At 41.8% G+C, this 24,439-nt stretch overlaps 1 protein-coding gene across 1 annotated transcript in view; it reads right to left on the bottom strand.

Moving 5' to 3' along the window:
* Window positions 1-24,224, bottom strand: part of TFAP2D (transcription factor AP-2 delta) — a 56,851-nt gene extending 32,627 nt beyond the window's left edge. Inside the window, exons 1-5 of the mRNA XM_025991224.2 lie at window positions 23,990-24,224; window positions 22,456-22,953; window positions 18,933-18,993; window positions 9,165-9,330; window positions 8,871-8,989 (exon numbers count right to left, since the gene is read on the bottom strand). Of these exons, the coding sequence (XP_025847009.1) occupies window positions 8,871-8,989; window positions 9,165-9,330; window positions 18,933-18,993; window positions 22,456-22,953; window positions 23,990-24,028 (883 nt within the window). The 5' untranslated portion in view covers window positions 24,029-24,224. The remainder of the gene's footprint in view (window positions 1-8,870; window positions 8,990-9,164; window positions 9,331-18,932; window positions 18,994-22,455; window positions 22,954-23,989) is intronic.
* Window positions 24,225-24,439: the final 215 nt, after the last annotated feature.

Raw genomic sequence — 24,439 nt, 5'->3', positions numbered from 1 at the left:
CTCAGATTAGAGACATTCAGCCAGATTTATCATATATAATGAGCATTCACCAATCAATAAGAAAAAATATTTAAAAATGCCTCATAGGGACAAAGTAAATGAACAGATAGCTAAGTTCATTAAATTCTGCTAGGAACACTCAACTCAACCTCCTTTATAACTGAGGTGCATTTTTTTTAACCCATCAAATTAGCAAAGATCAAAAAGTTGATAGCACTCTCTTTGGGCTCAAGTATAGGGTGCTCCCCTTGCTGGTGGGGTCATAAACATTTAACCACTATGGAGAACAATCTTCCAAAATCTGCTAAAATTACAAACTCAAATATCTTTTGATCCTGCAACATTCCCAGCAATTTATTGAATAAATGTACTTGCATATCTGCAGAATTATTTATGTAAATGTAAGGTTACTCATTGTATAATTCACAATTTGCAATGGCTGAAGATTGTAAACATATATATAATAATCAATAGGGAACTAGCTAAATAAATTATGAGACATTCAAACAAGGGAATACCATGAGTGTTTAAAAGAATGGACAACTAGTAAGCCCTGAGAAAAAACACTATTATAAGGTGTGCAAAAAGAACCTAACAGAATAGTGTGTATAGAATACTATAATTTCTTTTAAAAATTAAGAAATCCCATGCATACATACACATATCCTCGGAAGGAAATAGAGAACCCATTTGTTTAATAGAACATTTATTTTCCTCCAGGAAGGGGGCTGAACAACTAGGGAATAGAGTAAAGAGCAGATATTTTACTATATGCTCTTTTGTAACTTTTATGTTTTCTACTATTTAAATAAATTATCTACTAAAATCATATTAATTCAAAAGTAAAATTAATCTCTGATTCCGTTCTTAAGAGAGATTGAATTCTAAACTCAAATATTTGTTGTAAATTAAAACACAGGCAATTCCAAAATTGCCTTTGGTATTCAGCAGGATATAGACAATAACAGGAAGAACTACAGTCTATAATTTTATTAAAATACCTATGAATTTTGATAAATGTCAATAATGGAAATAAAGTAGAAACTGAGTGTTTGAAAAGCACATTAGTCAAGGCAAGAAAACTTGATATACCTATACTCACTCACTACACCTTTTCTCTTGGAAAGAGTTCATTGCCAAGTCAGTTTTTCTAGACTGTGAGTATATTTAATCCTACATAAGATGTATGAGACAGATGTAGCAGCAATGAGTGAGGAGCATCAAAGATCTGTCCTTTCTTTACATACCATACAGCATCATTGCTGAGAAGACTGTGTCCAGCTAGAGATTACATTTTCTAGTATACCCCATACCTTTGGGATTGGATGTGGCCACATGACTAGTTCTTGGACTGTGAGCAGTAGTAATATGGGTCACTTCCTGGCCAAGTGGGTAAGAAGCTGTGTACTTTTGTCATCATGTATCTCCTTATTGTGAGCTCAATGAATGGGACTCCTAGGACCTAGAGAAGGAAATAACTATAGATGGAAGGACTCTGGGTCCTTGAATGAAACTGTGAGAAAATACCCCTGGTGAGGAACTCCCACATCAGACTATGATGAGAAATAAGCTTCTACCATGTTAAGCCACTGAACATTTGGGAATTAACTGTTATAATAGCTAACATCATCCTAACCATTACAGATATTACAATCTTTACTTATAAACTAAGAAAATGAAGCTGAGTCAGGTTAAGTAACCAGCTCAAAATTTGACAAAATTTCAAAGGTCACTTTATTTGGAGCAGGAGAGACATACTTGCTGAAGGGATAACACATTTTGCAAGTGGGACAACTAGCTCATATTAAGTTAGAAGTTCAGGGCAAGGCCTAGAAGCTTACATTTTTTGAAACTAAAGAATGAAACAACAGCAACAAAGGATTTAAACTCAAAAAGAGTGAATGGAAATTATATACAATATTGGTAAATGGTCCCCTTTCTTTTGTTGGTGTATATTCACACTCTCCTCTGTTCTATACTGTTTTGAAATACACACACACACACACACACACACACACACACACAAGATTTGACCCCATCACAACAGAATGCAAGTCAAGGTATTTATGTTAATGGACGTAAGCAGTGCTTTCAGAATGCCTGGTGTTGCCCAAGAATGTTACATGAGCTTTTGCAAATTCAGCAGAACTGTCCCAGGAAAGCACCCACTCCAGTGAACAAAACTTCCCTCCAGCAACACTCTACAACTTTAACCATCTTGGAAAACCTCACATGAGGGGGGAGCAATGGGTAGGAATAATTACATCATTGAATCCTCATGTTTATTTTAATAACCACTGACTCTGCAAAGATTGTTCTGCAATAAAACACAGAGAGGGCAGCTAATAGAAGCTGCTGATTCATAAATAATAAATAAATAGTAAGGATATTAGAATGAGAACAATAATATTGGCCAAATCCTTTGAATGTTTTTCAAAGATAGAAGTATTTCCACTATAGAAGATTATACCAAGATCTCCTCAGAAAGGTATGTGTATTGGGTTAAACAACTCTAACCCACAATATTTTCCAGAGAGTAACATCTCTCTGATGTTAGAAAACCAGAATGAAACAGAAGAGAAGTCACAGAAATATGATTAAAACAGAGGAAACAAAAAGAACATCAAATTTATGATAAAGGGGGTAACAAGAAGTTATATCAGCTACTAATTATATATCTAAAACCCCTTAGAGGGATCCCTGGGTGGCGCAGCGGTTTGGCGCCTGCCTTTGGCCCAGGGCGCGATCCTGGAGACCCGGGATCGAATCCCACGTCAGGCTCCCAGTGCATGGAGCCTGCTTCTCCCTCTGCCTGTGTCTCTGCCTCTCTCTCTCTCTCTCTCTCTCTCTGTGACTATAATAAATAAATAAAAAAAAATTAAAAAAAAAAATAAAACCCCTTAGATGAAGGCATATGGATAAAAAGAGAATATTATCTACTTTACATTCTGGGGACTGTGGATTCAAATTCAAATTCAAATTCATATCTCAGTCTAGTTCAAACATGTCTGTTATATGGGCCCAAAAAATCCCCACTCTAAATATCTGCTTTATCAAAGTTTTCATTTTCAAACAACTTTGTGAAGTCAGTTTCAAGTTCTTCATTCCAGCAGTTACTAGGTACAATGATATCAGAAATGCTGTGAATTATTTAAATATACATTTGCATTAAATAGCCCTCTCCTTTAAATTCTTAAAATAATCCCTAAAATGATTACTTTAATATATTGATTTAAGAACAATTTTAAGATGGCACTATTAGTTGAATAACTCCATTTAAAAGAAATACAGGGGAAAGTTATTATAAAACAATTAAAAACAATGATGGAAAGCCCAAGGCAAGCATAGAAATTTGGATTATTATGATGAAACTACTGTTATGCCAATGACTGGGGGGAGTTTTTGAAAAACAAATGTTCATTTGCTTTTACAAAGTTTATATCATCTCTGCATGGAATGCCTACCAGTGTATCCATGCACTACTTTTTTTTTTTTTTTTTGAAATTTCTACCAAAACAGAACCAATGGCAATGCTGTATTCAAATCTTTCCCAGAAGGGGGCTGACAACTACTATGACATCATAGAAGGCTGACATTCATGAAATTTATTTCTAAGTCTAGTGTATGAGGAATAAAGCCAGTTAGATATTAGCTCATTTGTGCTTAAACCCTGTACCAAAATGGGGGTGGGGTGAGGTGTGTGACTGGATACTAACAGTATATTGGACCATCAGGATGTTTGAGAAATAACTCTATAAGAGTCTCAATCAACAGTCTTAAAAGACATTTAAGATATATCAAAATAAAAAGTTTCTACACAGGTTAAGAGACAATCAACAAAACTGTAAGGCAAACTATAGAATGGGAGAAGATATTTGCAAATGACTCATCTGATAAACTGTTAGTATCCAAATATATGAAGAATTTATACAACCCGACAGCCAAAAACCAAATAATCCAATTTAAAAATGGGCAGAGGGCCTGAATAGACATTTTTCCAAAGAAGACATCCAGGTTATTAACAGACACATGAAAAGATGTTCATCATCACTTACCATCAGGGAAATGCAAATCAAAACCACAGAGAAATATCACCTTACACCTGTCAGAATGGCTAAAAAGAAACAACAGGTGTTGGAGAGAATGAAGGGAGGAGAGAACACTGGTGTATTGCTGGTGGGAATGCAAACTGGTGGAACCACTATGGAAAACAGCATAGAGGTTCCTCAAAAAGTTAAAAATAGAACTGCCCTACTGCCCCAGTGATCATACTACTGGGTATTTACCCTAATTCAAAGGGATACATGCACCCCTATGTTTATAGCAGTCTTATTTACAATAGCCAAGCTATAGGGACAGTCCAAGTGTTCATTGGTTGATCGGTTGTTCATGTACACATACACACACAATGGAATATTCAGCCAAAGAAAGAATGAAATCTTGCCATTTACAATGACGTTGGTGAAGCTAGAGAGTATAACACTAGGGAAAATAAGTCAGTAAGAGAAAATGAGTAAGAGAATTACTGTATCATTTCACTTATATGTGGAATTTAGGAAACAAAACAAATGAGCAATAGGAATAAAAAGGGAGAGAGACAAACCGAGAAACAGACTCTTTATGAGAACAAACTGAGAGAACAAACAGAAAGGAGGGGTTTAGAGGGAGGGATGAAATAGATGATGGAGATGAAGGAAGGCATTTGTGATGAGCACCAGGTGATGTATGGAATTGTTGAATCACTATATTTTACACCTAAAACTAATATTACACTATATGTTAACTAACTGGGATTAAAATAAAAGCTTTTTAAAAAGAGAGTCATTTAAGAAAAGCTATATTACTAGATACTGGTATTCAAATATACATATGGGTTATTGAAGAAAATCTAGGAGGGACGCCTGGGTGGCTCAGCAGTTGAGCATCTGCCTTCAGCTCAGGGCTTGATCCTAAGGTCCTGGAATCGAGTCTGCATCAGGCTCCCCGCAGGGAGCCTGCTTCTCCCTCTGCCTATGTCTCTGCCTCTATCTGTGTCTCTCATGAATGAATAAATAAATCCTTAAAAATAAATAAATAAACTTTAAATAAAAAAAGAAAATCTAGGAGATAAATGGGAAATATCAATAAGAATGGTCAAAAAATACTATTCCTTCCCATAAGAACTGATGGACGATTTTTGATGACTAGGAATATAGTTTTAGAATTTCTGAAAAAAATTAATCTGAAATGTTGCTGGCTCTTACAATACATGTTTGACAGGAGACAAGTTTCACCCAAAGATATGGTCAGTTTAAAGTCTTACAAGCACCAACTGGTAAATATGGGGAAGTTTTTAATTTACCACTTAAAATTATATAAGCATTTTTTTTTACATTGGGATAATGGCACGTTGTTCATTGTTGCAAACTTTACAAACACTAAACATTTCTGAACAGCTAGCCAGCTTTTCAGTTAACTCTTTCACTAGTCCCCCACACCCACACGACTTAGGAGTTATCATCTCTGTGACCTAAACATTTGTCAAAATGGGCACCAGAAACAATAACACAAATGGTGATCCTACCATGAAGATTATCTAGTGTTTTCTAGCTAGTGAGTACAGTCACCAAAAGGCAATGTTTAAGACATTTTGAGGGAACTTTTTAAAAACACTTTGCTGAATTCTCATTTAAGGAAGTATGTGAGTAATTTTGCATGGCCCTGCCCCACCAAGCAAACAATCAGAGAAAGTTATTCTCTGTGGGCGCTATTCAGAGAGTCAGCAGACAAAAACCAAGCCTGAGTGGGCACCCAGCACAGCTGCCCTTTCACTAAAGAATCTGAAAGAACTGAATCAGACCCATATTAGTGCAAAAAAAGGACCAAAATCCCAAAAGTACTGAAAAGAAGCATTAACTATGTCAAACTTCCAGGGGTTTTGATAAGTCAGAATTAAGTCACCATTATTCTGTATACATCTAGCATCATCTACAGGATTCCAAAGACTATGTGCCTACTGCACAAAATGGCATCTTGCTGGATGGAAAAGAGTCATCAGGTGTCATAACCAACCCAACCAAAATGTGAGAATAAAAATATACAGGAGAGTCCTCAACAACACAACTGCTCTTCAGGTCAGCCCAGCGATAAAATGAATCCTATTTTAATTTAGATGGCATATCCTTGTTCTTCAAGTATTAGATTCTTTCCATGTGCTAAGACAACTTACAGTTTTTTAAACTGTGGATCATGACTCAGTATGAGTTTTGAAATAAATTTAGTAGGTTTATAATCAGCATTTAAAAAGAACACAAAAATATGGAATCATATAAAAATCAGAGAATATAACACATCATAGTAAAACTTTTAAGTGTGTGTGTGGGGGTGGAGAGACAGAGAGATAGTGTGCATATGCATTTGAGGGTTTTAATACATGGAGAGTTAAGGGATGCAAAAGGTCCTTTTGCCTCTAAATATATTTTCCTCGGCAGCCCCGGTGGCTCAGCGGTTTAGCGCCACCTTCAGCCCAAGGCGTGATCCTGGAGACCCAGGATGGAGTCCTACATCAGGCTCCCTGCATGGAGCCTGCTTCTCCCTCTGCCTATGTCTCTGCCTCTTTGTGTGTGTGTCTCTTACGAATAAATAAATAAAATATTTTAAAATAAATAAATAAATGTTTTCCTCAATTCCATCACAGTGAGTGTCTAGAATTAAACAATAAAAAATGTATTTCTCTACATCATGAGGATTTAGGGGATTTCAAAAGCATCCAATTAAAGTGTCTGGAAAGAATAAAATCTTAGGTTTCATCAGCCAAGGCTGATGTGACTCCTCCATGAACACACATCAAATGAATAGAACACAGTTAGCTAGATATTTCTACGGTAGGAAAGGTATGTTGAAGAGTTGACGGCAAGACCACAAAGATCATCCTAGGAGTTCACATATTTAACTTGTACTTCTTCTGTTAGCATAGATTCATGATTCCTACACAGGATACTTCAGTGCTTGGTTACCATAAAAATCAGTAAGAAGACTTGTGAATATACCCTTTTATGTATGGCTCTTCAGATATATTGGCCAGTATATTCACAGACACTACAGAAAATGGTCTTTGTTATGGCCTTTAATTTTCACACTTACTACAAATTTTATGAGAATTCAGCCAGTCCATCCTAGGAAGTGGAAAGGATTTCAAGAAACATTTAGATCAATGATCCTTAAACATCATAATACATTACAATCATTGGGGATGTTGAAAAAAGAATAGATGCCTGGGCCATACCCCCAGAGATTGAGTTTCAATTGGTTAGGGAAGGGGCCCAAAATTTTTTTATAAACCTCCCAAGTTGATTTTCCTGCAGAGTTGGGTTTAAGAGCCAATCAAGTCCTACCACTCATATGATTCTTCAATGCACTTCATTATGTTCTGAGTGTTTTGTTCCATTGTTAAATAGCTATAATTATCTTCTTACTTAAATTGAACAGGAATCTGTCTACTTTTAGAATCAACCCATGTGTCATTTTTTTCTACCTCATCCTTTCCCCAGTACTCCCAACCCATATGAGCGGATGACAGGTCAACTTCTACCATCCGTCAGTTCTCAGTATCAGCACACACAAGCAAACACATCACAAAACATAGGACAATAGTAATGGTAATACCAGTTAAATGTTGGTGGTCAATAATGTTGTTGTTGTCATTACTGCAATTAGGGAACAAAGCAAATGTCTAGAACATGCTGGTTTACAAAGTTATACAGTAAATGGTATGAATTGATAATCTGGATAAAGGCAAGATTTTTTTTTAAGATTTTATTTTTCATGAGAGAGAGGGAGAGAGAGAGAGAGAGAGAGAGGCAGAGACATTGGCAGAGGGAGAAGCAGGCTCCCTGCAGGGAGCCTGGCATGGGACTCCATCCCAGGTCTCCAGGATAAGGCCCTGGGCTGAAGGTGGCGCTAAACCGCTGAGCCACTCAGGCTGCCCAAGGCAAGATTTTTTTTTTTTTTTTTTTTTTTTTTTTGCGTGTGTTTCCCTTACTTTTCACTTCCTATAGTGCCTTATAGACAATAGAGTAACCAAGGCAAGAAAAGTTTCACAAGAGTTTTGATAAAAAGCCCCCTTTGTTCAGATTTAAAATAATAGCATTCTGGGTTATGGAAGAACTCTCCTTTGACATTCAAAAGCTCCCCCAAAAAGTTAAAAATAAGCCTCCAATAATACCTCTTCTTAAAAGAAGTTTGAATAAGATTATGTAGTTTAGTCCTTACAGAAGAAACAAAAAGGAAAAGGTAAGTTTGGAAAATAATACCTTCTGGGAATATATTACTGCCTCTGTCTCTATATCACTGGTTAACCTTAACCCCTCTGTAACTCAGCTTATCCACCCATAAAGCCATGGAACTTCACTGTACTTTAAGAGATGCCTACTAGGATTAACACAATATGCTCTCAGGCTTGGTATCCTGCCTAGACTCCTGTGAACACTATATAAAGGGTGATTACTTATCCTATAGAGCATGTTGCACTGCATAATAATTAGGTAAACCAGATTTACCTGAACTCCAAGATAAATAGTAATAAAAACGACAGTAGCAAAGCCAGTTTTTTTTTTTTTTTGCTGTTATTTAGAAAATACTGGTCGAAGTACTTAAATCTTGCATTGTCTTCTTCTTTATTTTTGCCAGGATTAGTATATTAAATGACATTTTAATTATCTAAGCCTTATGTTGTCTAATTTAGTTATCTTTGTCATGATTAACTGGGAAATTCACCTGTAACTGTTAACTGTCTTGCTTAATACTATAGACAAAAAATGAAACAGCATAATCCCGACAAATCTGAGTTTGTTAACTTTCTACCATTACCTTGCAGAGCTGAAAAATCATACCTTCAACTAAGGAAGTAAGGAGGGTAACATTGGCTGCTTTCCGTCTTCCTGCTGGCAAATTCAGGCCAAGCCTATCCAGTTTCTCTCTCAGGCAGCGGCCCCCATTCTTGGATTTTGCTCTGCCCAAAAACAAAATAAAAACTGGGTTTTGAAAGTTCACATTCTAAGGGAATTGATGAGAGGATGTGACCAGGTGGGGAATTCAACGTGAGACCAAAGGCCTAAAGGCAGAGGGCTGAGGAGTATTGTATCAGTACAGTTAGAAAACACAATGTGCCAGAAAACAATTCTTACCTTCTCAAAATGCCTCCCAGGAGTGAAGCATTGAGGCATTCAGGTGGTGAGAGGCGCCTCTTCACCTCAGCAATGGTCACCTTGTATTTGGAAGTTGAACTGAGAAGGGACAAACGGCCAGGGACAGAGCAAAACAAGTCTGTGGGGTTGACCACACATGTGCCACCTTGAAGGGGGGGGGGAAATATATTACATATTAGTGACAGCGAGAGGAGATAATTGCACGAAAGACAGTTAACATCAAGGCACTTCTTGGGATTTGGGAATACATGGCAACAACTATTCTCATGTATACATCACCTGGATCATCTCAGAAAGCTCCTCTGAAGATGTCCTTTCAAATAACAATAAAGACTTTATCCTTCAAATATCATATAAAACATGTTTGTGGGGTTACAATTTTTAGCAAAAATTAGCATCCTATCTAGTGTTGGCTGGCTCATCAGTGCTAATTTTATTTTTTTTATTTTTTTTATCAGTGCTAATTTTGACATATACACACACAAAACACACTTCAAAGAACCCAAAACTCCACCAGTTAACCCCACAGAGGGTATGTATTATTTTTTCATTTCTCTATGAGTATGCATGTATGTGCAATATATACAATGGATGGATATATTTTACACATGACTTACAATGTAGACAAGAGTTTTGAAATCTCTTTTCCGAATTGTTTGAAAATGTCCATCTCTTTTCGCTTATCCACTTACCAACTGTAGGTACTGGAATAACTCAGTTTCCAGGTACCACCAAAAATAATCAGCCCATTGTCATAAATTTTCAACCCATGTGGGTGTGGATGATAGGTCACATCTCTCTACCACATGCTAAGATCTCAGGATTGGCATACACAGTCAAATACAGCACAGGACTTAGAACGTAGTAATGGTTACATTAAATGTTAGTGGCTAATGATATTATTGTTTTGGTTGTTGTTATTATCATTATTACTATTAGGAAACAATGCAAAGATAACTGCTAATAGCTAAGTTACCAAAGCAAGTTTGCCATCCTAGGGCCCCTGGAGCAGAATCGTTTTGTCTCCAAGCTCCAAAGAGCCCCTTGAGTTTTGCTCTCCTCTAGGGTAACAGAGTACATTCCCTAACTTCAGGCACCTAAAGTAGACTTGAGGACCCAAGATGATAATCATTGAAGAGAGTTTCCTGCTGCCCAGTTCTCCCATACTGCAAAAATCCTGACCAAAGTCCATACTGCTAACATGGTGGCTACACAGCCCTGACATTTAAGGCTGCCTCTTTATGCATTGAACAATCTGAAGGCCAAGCTTATGAGGTTCATTGGCAAGTTCAAATTCAAGGCTTGCTTTCCTGAGCACACATTTGGTTCTTCAACTATGGGAGATCTTAAGACTCATCTCCAAAAAAGGGTCAAATTCTATGGGAGAAAAGAGAAAAATAGGTGGAAGAAGAAAAACAACAGGAGAGTGTTGCCCAAAATCTTTTTACTCAAAGGGACCACCCTCAACTGGCAGCACTGACATCTCCTGGGAGCTTGCTAGAAATGCAGAATCTCAGGTCCAACTTCAGACATTCTGGGTCAGAATCTGCATTATAACAAGATCCCCAGGAGGTTCATGAGCACATTAAAGTTTGAGAAACCCTGGTCTAGGACTTGCTACTTGCCTCTCACATAGCTCCTCCCCTCCTTTACTAGGCCGCTCAGGTACAATGTATTGCTGAGGTTTCTGGCATTCAGATTTAGGTGTGTTCTCTGGGCACTGTGGCTAAGGAACCTGGGAGGATATTTAAAAACGTGAAGGGGTCCTGGATCTGAGTGGAGAGACAGGTTAACTTTACCTCACTCTTAAAGTGTTTCTACCCCTGTACTACCTGGAATTCTTGGAGGCTGCCCTAGAGTCATCCAAGTTTCCCCTAAAAGTATTGGGACAAATGTCTTTCTCCTTGACATTGGTAAGGCTGGTGATCACCTTGAATGATCTCCCAAAACAGAAGAGAGGATATTGCAAATATTGGAGTAGCCAGCCTTCTCCAAACTGGAAGACAAGTCCTGTACACTTGGCTAAATTCCCAATGTTAGTGTCTGGAAACTGGCCCTCAGTCTGAAATCTGAGAGGTCACAATCTGTCAAACTGTCAAACTGAAATCCTTTTCCTGGCATTAAACTTGTGGTTAACATAGCAGAAAACCATGCAAATGCCTTCCTCAGGAGTTCCTGACACAAATTCACCTGGGCTTCCCCAATTTTCATTGTCATAGAGAATTTTAAAGCTCATTATCATCGTCGTCATCATCATCATCATCATCATCATCATCATAGTTTTCCCAGATTTGGGGGCCTGGAACTACCATTATCCTTTCATTGATTCTCTCCCTTTATACCTACAGATACAAGATGCATTTTACAAATAAACTCTTATATGGCTTTTCAAAAGTTGAGATGAACAAGAATATATCAATGAAGCTGGCTTTTAGCATCATACTGTCAGGCTCAGGACCCTGATCACTTTAGGACTTAGGTCATTGTGGGGTCATGTGAAGCAAAAATATTAAGAAATCATGTCTATATTAAAATTCAAAGAGCCCTCTTCTGAAAATGGGCCTCCACCCACAGTCATGGAATCACAAGCAAATTTACATTCTTACATAAGCCCTCTTCACTTGTACAATAGCCAATACACAACTGAGGACACAAGGAATCTTATCCAATGGTTCTCAAGTAAATTATGAGAGAAGAATATTTGTGCATGTGTTACTTTCCCAGCAAGCCAAGGGAAAAGAAGGACACAGTTTTAGACCTTTTCTAATATATAGTGGGTTAGAAACCTAATTTAGGGAGCCACAGAAGAATATAAAATATTTTTTTGGGGGAAAAAAAAAGGAGTTAAATCTGGCTTTCTCCAGTTGGAAAATTGCCCCCTTTTGGCAAAGTGAATCCCATGTGCTGAAAGCCAGCTGCTCCCAGGGAAGTCACTGGATCTGCTACCTAGCCAAGTGCTATCTCCCCAGGCTCCGGGTCTTTCCTGCATCCAGGTTGGGCTTTTGGCTTATGCTCAAATAAGCATTTATTAGGTAAGTTACACAGGCTGCATATTAAGAGTATGCTTTATGCACACACAAACTGCCTGGAGGATTTATTTTGTATTCAGAATTAGCCATCAACTCTAGAGGCTTTTATTTTTTATGTCACAGCATCTTTAAAGGGAATTTCTGTTGCTTTGATAGTTGGCATTGCTGCAGCCTTGGGGAACTCTCTCGTCCTGGCTAAAGATTTGGCAACTTGTAGAATTTACAGCAGCATGGAGAACCTGGTATCTTTCTTCTCAGTGGTTTATTTTTGGGGGAGGAAGAAAAGAGTAATGGGTCAACATAACCAGATTTTTGCATTTAGAATGAAGGTTCAGAGATTCTTTAAGGGGATCCAGACCACAGATAGCAATGATGAGATTTCAAAGGAAAGTTAGGAGAGTTGACCATGCCAAGCCATTTACAGTACTCATCTCCAGTGTTACCAGCTGAAGTCCTTCATGGTGCCTTTGTTGCATGTTGGCTCTTATTGAAATTATGTAGCGTTCATTCTATATCCAGCACTCCAGTTAGAGGTATCTCTGGCCCCACAATCCGGGTATTCATAGTGCCCAGAAGTAAAACTTCTATGGAGGGCACTATTTTCAAAACTGAAATTTGGAGATAGGGCTTCCCATTTCTAGTGACGCTCTAACTCAAATCTGTAGCTGTAGAAACAGGCATAAGAAATCAGGTACTATCTACTTAAGGTCACCAGTCTAGAACATGACTATCATAAAAGGGATAACTTTGCCATAGCAACAGGGAAATGTCAGCCAAAGAAACTGCAGGGGACAAAACTAGGCATGAAAAACACACAATGCAGATCCTTCAACTGCCTGAACTTGTTTGATCTCATGAGGCCAAAGAAAAACCAGGCGGGGCTTTGCCCTTTCTGGTGTGGCTGGAGACACCTGGCGCTGGGTTGTCAGACACAGTATGGTCTGCGAGTAAGAGGCTGGTCAACTCAACGACCCATGCGACCTTTGAGGAATAACTCTGAGCCTTGGTCTGTCCTTCTGCAAAATGGGGATGCTCACGCCCGCCCCATTCACTTCCCCAGCGCGTGGGGAGCAGCAAAGGAAAATGGACGCACCTGTGCTCAGCAACCTGAGTGAAGCCCACTCAACTCCGCCACTGCGTTGAGCACCTACCACGTCTCAGGGGTGCGAGCTGCGGGGCGCAACAGGAGCCCCACCCACCTTTTGCGCCGCTGCGGGATACAAGGACAAGCGCCGACGCCTGAGCGCGCTTTTCCTCGTCTCATCCAGGCAATTAGGGCAGAGGAAACAGCCGCGGCCGTCTCCAAGGAACCGTGGCTCTCCTGGCGCCCCCAAAGCTGCCTCTGAGCCACGTGCCCCCTCTGGGTGCCTTCCTCTCTAAGAGAGCGGGCGATGGCTGGAGGCCCCGCGCGCTGGGCAGGTGCGATCGATACCTCGCGGCTGGCTTGCGGGCGCCCGGCCCTGACGCGCAGCCTCTCCCTCTCCAAAGCCGCAGCGCCGCCCCACTCCCCGCCGCTTCGGTGTTGACATAATTAGACCAAATCTTGAGAGCAAAATAAATGTTCTGTTCGCCTTACAGCCAAACAGATGTTTACAATTCAAATGAAAGAAATACAAACGGCAGGGATTTTTTTTTCTCCCCTTCTTCATCTCCAGTGATCGCTCGTTTTTTTCTGACACATTAAAAATGTGTAAGCGATTATAGGAGTTTCCTGTCCCTGTTTGTTCTGCGGGTGCCTTTCTGTGAGGTGTGCGTGTGAGCTGGGTGGGGTAGGATCATTCGCTGCTGCTTCCTCTCCAGCCCTTCGCCCTTCTCAATCCCAAACCTCCCGTGTAATCCCCTCGTTTCTCCTCCCCACCCCCCGCAGCAGATACTAATTGTAATCAAGCAGCAAAGGGATAGTGGTTTAATTGCAATCAAATAGGCCTCAAATGATGCATCAGCCGCTAACTGAGCTGTTTGAGGGAAGGATATACCCTTACAGGTATAACTGGATTACCAGGTTTGAACACGCTCCTCCCAGTGCAGATTCCAGGCAGAACAAAAGAAGGGAGGTCTGCACTAAGAGACTTACTGGTTTAATGTGGCAGTGGGTGTGTAATTGTGTGTGTGTGAATTAATCCCCATTTCTCAATGCAGGGAGTGTTTTGATTCTTGTTATTTTCAAAGCAACAAAGAAATGAGAGAGAAGGCAGTAGGCTAAGGAAAAGGTGCTCCCCTACCCCTGCAAAAGAAAAAAAAAAAGGCTTTTAAGAAACCATGCTTATAGATCCTTTGGTATATGAATTTTAGTCTTTATATAAAGAAGATTGGATTCCAAATCTGCAGCATCTGTATTTGGGGACTAACGAGGCAGGAGAGGTGTGTTTCTGCTGTATTTTCAAAATGGATGAGCTTTAGAGATGAGTTTTGGCGATTCTAGTAAAGAGAGATTCTGGGGGGCCTGACAAAAGAAGAGGAACAAGGCTTCCCACCCTACTCCAATGTAACTCCTTCTGGAAGCCGCTGAAAGAGCCCGAGTCTCTTTCTAACTCGAGTTCCAAAGCTCAGGGCCCTCGCAAAACTGAAAGCGCAGAATCAGCTCATCCATCCTCCTGCCCAAGCAGCCTGTGGGCAGCCGGCTGTTGGGGCTGTAGAAGGGAAAAGCGGTCAGGTGCATCCACCCGGTTATTGGCAGACTGGGTGATTGATGCTAAACTCCATTTCACAGAAGCATTTTAAAAAAATTAAATCAGATCTGACAATGCTTGTACCTCAGCGTAAATGCCTCCTCCTTGGCGTGCCAGTCACCTCTAAGCAATCTGACAAACTCCAGCTCTCTTAAAACGTGCAGAGTTCAGATCATATTAATTCCCCAAAAATGTTTTGATTCAAAGTAGTTTGTATTTTGTGTAGCCACGGGCAATCCGGAAAGCGCTCCTGCCTGCCCGTGGCCGGGTCCGCTCCCTCTCCGCGTGGCCCAGAGGCTATGGCGGTATTTAAGCGTCTGAAATTAGCCTGGGGCTGCAAGGCAGAGTGATCACAAAGCGAAACAAGGGCGCTTCCCCTCTTCACTTTTTTCATTTTTTCTTTCTTCCTTTTTTTTTTTTTTTTTTTTTTTTGAGTTTGCCATCCCGATTTCTCAAAAAAGACCAGGGCCAAAATGTCACTTCTCACCCAACTATGGGAAAGCTGAGTCCTCTCGTCTCACCTCCATCCTCGTCTGAAGGCCACAGCCCCCTACCCAACTGAACCCCTACCCCCGCCATTCCAATCTAGACCCATTCATTATTAGCATCATCATCATCGTCGTCGTCGTCATCAACATTGTTCTACTATTAAATTCTCAGAGCGAGAAATGAAAGGGACCAGCGCCTGACAAAGGGGAGGAGGCCATGAGGGAGCCTCAGAAGATTCATGGGGAAAAGAAGAGTGGGTTTTCCTTTCTTTTTTTAATGATTAAAAACACAGACGACTCCTGTAAATAGAAGCCTCATTTCTTCAAGAGATGCCTTTTGAAACCCAGTATCTGAATATTCAACGAAGGCAAAGCTCCACTCTGTACGTACAACATTAATATGATCTCTGCAGAATTTGCTACTCAGAAATATTAACATATCAAAGCCGAAGCCGGAGGCGAGAGAAGCTATCGATACTCGAGCGCAGGGTAAAGTAAAGATTATTGGTTCTGATGGTTGGAGTGGCGGGGCTGCGGGCAAAATCGCGCACACCATTAAGCGAGAGTGAGCGCGCGGGAGCTGTACCTCCGAGGCGGTGGCAAATATTTTATCTAGGTGGTAATTACCTTGCCGCTGCCCCTCTTAGGCGCTTTCTTTGGCTACCAGGCCTTCATTAGAGGCAAAAACAATATGACTGCCACTTATCGAAGTGAGTCAGAGAAGTGGTATTTTGTTCTTTGCAAAGTAAACAGAAATGGCCAAATTTAAAGAACTGAGCACCTCCCTCAACCCCCCCACCCTCAACACCACACACACACACACACACACTGCAAACCAGGATAGCCTCTCCCTGGTGAACTCATGTGGGCACTTTGTGGTCTTTCTTCTTGAAGAATACTCAGGAGACTTTGCAAGTGAAATCTGTTTTGTTCCTCCCCACAGTAAATTCTGGAAATCATTGGAAATGTAAGTTTATCAGAGAACTTAGCAGGGGGAGGAAAGATAGCAAAAAGTTGTGCTTTTCAAGAAATCATGTTTCCTGTGGAGAGTCACCTGTAAACATGGATTAGAAGAGAAACAGAACATTCCTATCTAAACAAAACATTACACAATATGGCAATAAGGCAGACTGCCTGACTTAGTGTCCCTCTGAATTGTGATGAACAAAGGTGACTTGAGCTATTTGTAGTAAGAATACAGTGCACCACCAAGACAACAGAGAGAAGGGGCTTCTTTAGCTCTTCTTCGAAAACGGGGAGTCCTGAGTTGAGGGGCTGGGCAGACTCCTGCAGGATGTACAAAACCTTTTAAGCAAGACTTCCTTGCTATCCATTTGTAAATTGTCATGAACATTGATTGTTTCAGAGTAACAGACGCACACAGACACACACTTGGTCTCCGGGGTTCAACCAAGTTAATTGGCCTTTCTCTAAGACATGTGGAAATGGAATAAACTCAGCAGCTAAATTCTGAATTCCTTTGCAGGGTGGGGGGTAGGGGGAGGAGGTCTGGGGTTTAGTCAAACAATACAGATAAAAGCCCCAAGTTACCGCCCCTTTCTCTTTGGAGCTATGTTGAACTCCTAAAAGATCAATATTTGGTTTAAAATAACAGGATCCACACTGATGTTTCAGGTGAAACGAAGTGACACCGAATCCTACAAGAACAATAAAACATTACCTAAGGAAGACCATTTCTGTGGCCCTCATAGGACAGGACCACAGTTCCCATTTTGTAGTTCCCCAAGAGCCTAGGCCTTTCTTGGTGGTGGTGGGGAATGCTGAGGGGGTGTCCCCTAAATCTCCAAAAACTCAACTGATTACCTAGCCACCTCCCATCCAGCTCCCGCCCTCGGTCTCAAATAATTCCCACCCTCAGCCAGCCACTGTAAGATCTGATGCAATTTCCAAGCGTTGAGAAGGTGATCGAGGAGCCAGGGCCGAACTGAGCGCGTCTACCGCAGTAGCGCCAGCCGGGCTCTGGGAGGAGCCGGCTCTGGGCGCTAATTAGTGGCGCTGTCCTTCAGCACCACCGACATCTCCGTGCGCCCTGAGCGCTCAGCCTCACCTTTAGCGTGACCGCCCCAACAGACCCAGATCAGCATGTCTCACCAGACACCTCTCTCACTATGCATTTTAACCCCTCCCTTGAACCGTACGTGTATTTTAATTCAATTCTCACCAGTCTTGGGACTATTTCATATCGCTTCAACATGGCTGAATGTTAGCCTGGATGACAAGCCTGATGTTACTCATTAAAAAAAAAAAAAAAAAAAAATCCTTATGGAGCAACACTAGTGTTTTTTTTTTTTTTTTAATAGTTTCCAATCTCCATTGAGTGAAACAACAGAGTTGAAGGGCTATTCCAAGTACCCACTATGACAATTGTCCAGTTCCAAAAGAAAGGCAATCTGTGTTTTCTTTCCTCCTCGATTTAAATGGAATTTCATATCGGACACCCAGTTGTAAAGCCTGCAGTTTAAACATGAAAGAATCCACTTCTTTCTTCGGGAAAGCAGTGGAATCTTTCAACAAGCTTTGAAAGGGATGGGCAGGGACTGGAGGACATTTATTTGGTGCCATCAGAAGTGATTCGGTCTTTAGTAGTTCAGTTACTAAAGACAACTGCGGCCCTGGAGCTGGAATTAGCCCTGGTGAATAGGCCACATCTTATTAATTCGTATGAAGTTGGGATAACAGCTGGTCCCCTTGCCTTGTGTGCTCCTCGGGTTACTCAGCTTTGCTAGGAAAATAAGCTTCAGAGGCTCTGGGTACAGTTAAGTGGGGAAGCCAGCAAAATCTGCACTGCCTTGAGGCCCTTAAAATGTCATAGTTCAAAACCTTTTGTCAAAATGGAACATCTGAGATGCAGCCCCCCTCAGTGTCTGAGCCAAAATCAACAGCTCTCAACTCTTGCCTCTCCCCCACCCCTTCCAATTCCATGGGTAACTCTGGATTCAGATGTTTTCCTCAACAGATGGGAACAAGAAAGCTTTATCCGGTACAGTTAACACCACCTCCTCCTCCCACCTCCCTTAAAGAAAGAAATGTTCTGGACACTTAGAAAAATAAGGGCAGCTACAATATTGGTGTTTCATTAGCCTTCCCTGAAGCCTCAACGAATCTAGCCTTTCATAGAATCCTTCAAAGCCTCAAGCTAACACCATCACCTCAATCACCCAGGCTGTGGCTGGCACATTTAGGGCTAAAAGGGACCAGAAATTCTGCTTGGGGATGTGGTGATAGAGAAAAGAGGTGTGAGAAGGATTTTTTCCCTTTCTTTTCTTTTCTTTTTTTCTCCTCCCCCAACCCCTCAACTTTGATTTTGTCACTGTTCCATGAAGAACAACAAATTGCTTCTATCACAGCTCTTTGGGGCACAGGCTGGGTTCAAGCCTCAATGGAGGACGGGAGTATGCCTATGTGGGACAAAAGTAATTGACCATGAGCAGTTGTTTTCTTAATCATCAGACAAGGGATCTGATGCTTAACAGCACCACTAGATCTTCAAAACAAAGTATCAGATGAGAGAAGAATGTTTCATTTTAACACATCACTTACCTCTTCTTATCACTCCACCTTGACCATTGAGAACAAGCCCACACTGGGCTTCCACGGAACCCTTAATAAAAGAAAAACAATTAAAAGCACTCAAAGAAATACTAATAGGTATGACCACATGAGTTAAGTCTCTCAATCTGCCCCATTCCCGAACCCCATATCCCCATAGTAGACATTTGAAAGTAACCATTGAGCTGGAGCAAGTTTGGCAGCACACATGATTTTAAGGGGAAAAAAGTACCAGAAAAACCACAATCTAAAAGTTGTATAAATCTTAAGGTATGTATTTTGCAGTACCATACAATATTATACTTCAAAGCACCTGAGTGCCTTTCATCTTGACATAAGGGAATGAGAAGCCCTTTGAGTCTCCATCAAGGCACATAGCACATATATAGACAGTTTCCACGGCACTTTCTGCGTGGAGCAAATTATACTAAGAGTGTCAAGTCTGGCACTGTGGGTTTCTTGGGAGCTCAGAGGAGCCATTTCAAGTGCAGGCTTCAAGATATCTGATGTTGGTTCTGCTTTACCACAGAAGTAGGAGTATCCTACCCAAAATATGTCTTAGAGGGGAAACACCTTCAGGCTCATCCACAGGAGATCCTTAGGCTCCTAATGGATTGAGGGATCATGTGAGCTGGGAAGAAGGAAAGGGTTTGCTGATTTTTGATTAAGAAAAATAAAAAATTTCTCTCTCTTTTTTTCCCTGAGTTGAAATGTGTTAAAGGCTCATTTTCCTTTACAAACAAACGAGGTATTGGACATGAAAGAGGCCTTGAAGGGTGTTAACCTACCCAACAGCCCGTGAAGAGTTAAGTAAATGCGGAGAGAGTCGGTGCATAATAAAAACCCACTTTACAAAACAACCTTTACAGCCCTGGCTCCCTTTCGCTTCCCCATTTTCACCATATTGAGGCAGGCCTGTAAGACCCCCTTTTCAACCTACTCACGAGCTCTTTCTTATTTTAAATGTTCTGCCTTAAAGTGATTATCAAATCAATATGAAAAAAAAAAACTTGGAGACTGAGCATAAATTAAAGCGGTGATGGGAAAAGGTGTGACAGTTTCCTTTGTTGGCCATAGCAAATCTTTTTAGGGGACTCAAAGATGGAACTGAAGCCACAAGACTGTTTGCATCTGTTAGGCAGACTTAGACCGCCATGCAAACCATTGGACTTTCACTTAAAATTCTGTGCAGGGAAAAGTATATTTACATTTGTTGCATTTGAAATGAGGCATATGCTGATGAATGTTTTAAAAAGGAAGAAATAAAAGGAGAGAGACGGGTTTCTCCCACACATCCCCTCCCTATTTCTCTTGTTAAAAGTAGCTATTACTTTTTTTCTCTTTCTTTTTCATTCTGCCAACTAAATCCAGCAGGAGTGGAAGAAAATAACTTGCCAGATTTACAACTTGCTTCATATATATATACATACATATATATATGCATATACACACAATGATATATACATATATAGATATGCCTTAGACATAGATACATAAATATATCACATATCATACTCCTCAATTTCTTCTAGGATCTTGAAGTGTTTCTCCCAGTATGAATATTCCCTCAGTATGAACAATAAGCTGAAGAAAGACTAAAAATATAAAACAGACATAGACTGAAAAAAAAGTCTCAAAATATCCGAAATGTAGAGGGTAAAGGGCCCCAAGCCTCTCCAAGAGAGTGAACCACTTTCCCTCCCATTCTCTGGCGCACTGTTAAGATGTTTATTTTCTTAGAAGAAACGAATCTTGGTCTCTACACTTAACAAACTTTCCCCCCTCATAAGTAAAACATGTTGTTTGGTCGGATGACATTGCATAAATGACCAGTTGAATGGCACTAAGTCGAAAATTGGATAAACTACGGTGTTCTTTTGCACGGGATTCGCTCTTTGTCTGGTGCTTGCAAATGTTCTAATCCCCTCTTTTGAAAAATGCCCGGCTTTGTGCCTAGCACAGAAAAAAAATTTGTACAGATACAAAAAAATCAGCAGCAGACGCGGCTATTAAAAGGAGTAAATAGGTTTTAGTTGAGCTAAGCATTGAATGGCAGATTTTTTCCCCCTTGAGACATAAGGGGATCCTTGTGAAAAATGTAAAAATGTTCTGAGCGTATAAAATTATTTTGTGAATATAAATGTAGAAAGTCAAGGTTTATGGAGCCAAATCTCTTTTCTTGTGTGCCGATCTTGTGCCCACGGCTCTTTGTTGGGACAGTAAGGGCTTTCACTTTAATTTTAAAATAATCTCTTGCTCAGAGGTAAATGAGGGGAAAAGATTTTCTGTGCGCAACAAGGAATCTCTTACGTCTCCAACTCGTGCTTTTGGAGTATCTCCCCTTCGTTGTGGAGACTGTGGAGAGGTGGCCAGCTTTGTGCGGACTGAAAAAGTAGGGACTCAGCTATTGCTGTCCTTTCAGCCAAAAGAAGCTACAAATTTACATCTTTTGAGTTCTTTTTTGAATATTTGTGATTTTATTTGTTTGAAGAGTGGTTGTGACAATGTGTTTGCAAAATTATAAATTCTATTGTTGGCAAAGAATGGGCAAAAATACATTAAGAAAGAAAGCAGGAGAGAGATCATCTGATTGATGGCCTCCATAATATCTTGATTCCTTCCTTCCTTCCTTCCTTCCTTCCTTCCTTCCTTCCTCTTTCCTTTTCTCCTTTCTTCCTCCCTTCTTATTTCTCTTCTCTTTCCCCTCTTTCTTTATTTCATTTCCTTCTTTTTAAGAAATTGTATCTGACGTAAAAGTTAATAACCTGGTGAGGAAAATAAAGTTGTGAATTACCCAACTGGGTGGTGGGATTGAATGCTCCTTAAACAGAATTAGGCTCAAATCCATAACCTGGTGAAGTGCGTTGTGCAGATTCTTTGGGGTAAATTTTTGAGACTTTCCATTGGCGATTCTTTACTTCCCACAGCAATCTAGTACATTCGGGGAAACTTTTTCTAGAGCCTAACAAAGTCGCAGAACAAACCAGTCCCCCAATTCTTAGTAGTTTCCCACGAGCTCAGTCTGGGACAAACACCTGGGACACGCGGGTAGACCCAGCACAAGGCAGAGATTGAGGGTGCGCAGATCTAATCGGGTCTTACTCAGAGCCCAGTTGGCTCAACTGAGCCTCGGTGATCTCCTCCACCCCATCCCCTCAGGGATAGAAATGAGGATTCACGACAGACTTCTGTATAGACCGACTGAGAGTGGGGGCCCTGAGTTAGCCAGACTCTCAGGCGTCCAGGTGAAATGCCTTGATCCAATGAGAGTGACAGAACGGCACACCCCTCCTCTAATTGTTTTGATAACTTTCCATAATAAGTGGTGTGTGTGTGTGTGTGTGTGTGTGTGTGTGTGTCAGAGAGAGAGAGAGAGAGAGAGAGAGAAGAGAGGAGAGGAGAGGAGTGGAGAGGAGAAGAGGGGAGAGGCGGCTTACAGTCAGAGCCTGCACGGAGCGGGAGGGGGAGGGCAAAGAGGGGAGGGCGCAGACAAATTCGCCGCATGCTTATTTACCTGCAAGTCGTCTGCTCCCGCGGCGGCCAGCCCCAGGCTGGGCCCTGGCAGGAGTCTTTGATCTGGGTGCATTCCATACTGAGAGCCATGGCTCATGAGGGACAGGTCGTGGCGGCGGTAGGCATCGAGGCAGCCCAGCTCCCGCCTCTGCTCGTCCAGGCAGGACGACTTGAGCGCCCGCGCATTGTGCAGGTTAATAAAGTCGGTGGGCTCCCCGTGGTGGATCTGCTGGTAGTACTGTTGAGAGTGGTGGAGCGAGTTCAGAGAGTAGGCGTCGGGGGTGACGGCCGGGTGGCTGTGCTGAAACTCGTAATGGAAGGACTGGTGGTGGAGCGGGGTGTACTGGTGGTTAGTGGAGAAGTAGGGGGACGCAAACTCGGTGCCGGTGGTGGAGTAAGTTAAAGGAGAGGAGGAGGAATAGGCGACAGTGGAATTGGCTACGGACTCCAGACAGCCAAGCTGCATCAAACGGTAGCTGTTTGATCCGTCGTGACGTATCTGGAAGGAAGAGGGGGAAAAGGGAGAGCAGAAAAACTTGAGGTTTGTCATTTTGCAACCGAGGCGCCGCTCTCCCGGAGCCAGGAGCTTTTTCTGGCTCTGCAAGGAGAGCGAGCACGCAGGGCTGGGGCCGAGCCGCAGCCCCGGCTCCGCGCCTTTGCCAGAGAGCCCCTGCGAGCAGGCGAACTGGGGGTGGGCGGCCTCGTCCTCACAGTCGAGAGGGCGGAAAAAAATCCCCCACCCTATATAGGTGCGGGTGACACAGCACACCACACACACATACACACACACACACGCGCGCGCACACGCACACACACACACACAGCCCCTGCCTAACTTGCACGGGGAGCTGGGCGCTGGGAGCCAGGTTTGCCACTGACTCCGGGACGGCGGGGCGCAGACCCAGAGCCCACACGCTCTGAGCGCGGGCCGGCGCCTCGCCTCTGCAACCGGATCCCAACCCCGGGATTCCGCGCCTGTCCTTGCTGAGGTGTTCCGCTAGAGCTGCTCAAAACCATTATCCATATATTTTACAAAATCCAGTCTGTGCAAAGCGTTCAACTTGCTCATTCCCTTAACCATTTGGGGCAAGGAACCCGACCCCCCCTCTTTCTGCTTCACTTTTCCTAAGAATAAGCCCATTCCAAAAGGGGTGCGTTGTTCCCCACCCCCCTTGTCCACCTACCGCCCCCCCATCAATCTCTTTACTTTTGCCTTTCTGAGTATCTTTTTTTCCAATCTCTATCTCTTTCTCCTCACCCCCTCCTCCCTTTCTTTATTATTAGGATTATGTTTTCCCCCTCATTATGGCAAATGTTTCTTAACGTGGCAGAGAGTCGCCCTTCCTGGCGACAGATGTCATAACGAACTTTCTCCCCTTTCCTTCCTTAACTTCCCCCGAAAGCCAGATTATAATTAAACGTAACGGTCCAATATAGATTAGAGACAGGGAAAGCTGCCACCGCCGCAGCCACCGCCGCCGCGGCCGCCACACACACGCGCGCTCAAAAAAAAAAAAAAAAAAAAGTAATAATACCTCGGCATCGTGGACTAGTCCCGGAAAGGTAGTTGACATGTTGGGTTCTCCGAAAGCTTACGATGCAATTTCCCCCTCCAAAAAAAGAATCGGGAAAAAAATCCAAACTTCTTGTATTTTCCAATTTTTTTTAAGGAAAAAAAAATGTTCTATAGATAGAGATCTAAATTGTAATGGCTTTGCCCGGATCAGATAGCTCCTTGCCTCGTACCCACTTAAAAACCTGTAGGAACAAAATTTTCCCTCTGCACAAAAGCAGCTCCCTGGAACAGATTTTGTACTTGCTGAGTATTTCTTTGGCTGATGTCGTAGGTCCCTTGGTAATATAGAAGTTTTGAAAATTAAGCATCAGCACTGAGAACTGGGAGGACAATAGGCAGAAGAGATTTATCCCAGGAGACAAGGAATAAATATTGTATCTTCGCCTAATAAGGAACTGGAGGTTCTTTC

This window comes from Vulpes vulpes, chromosome 1 (assembly GCF_048418805.1).
Source record: "Vulpes vulpes isolate BD-2025 chromosome 1, VulVul3, whole genome shotgun sequence".
Classification (NCBI taxonomy): Eukaryota; Metazoa; Chordata; class Mammalia; order Carnivora; family Canidae; genus Vulpes; species Vulpes vulpes.
This window is presented reverse-complemented; position numbering and strand designations above follow the sequence as displayed.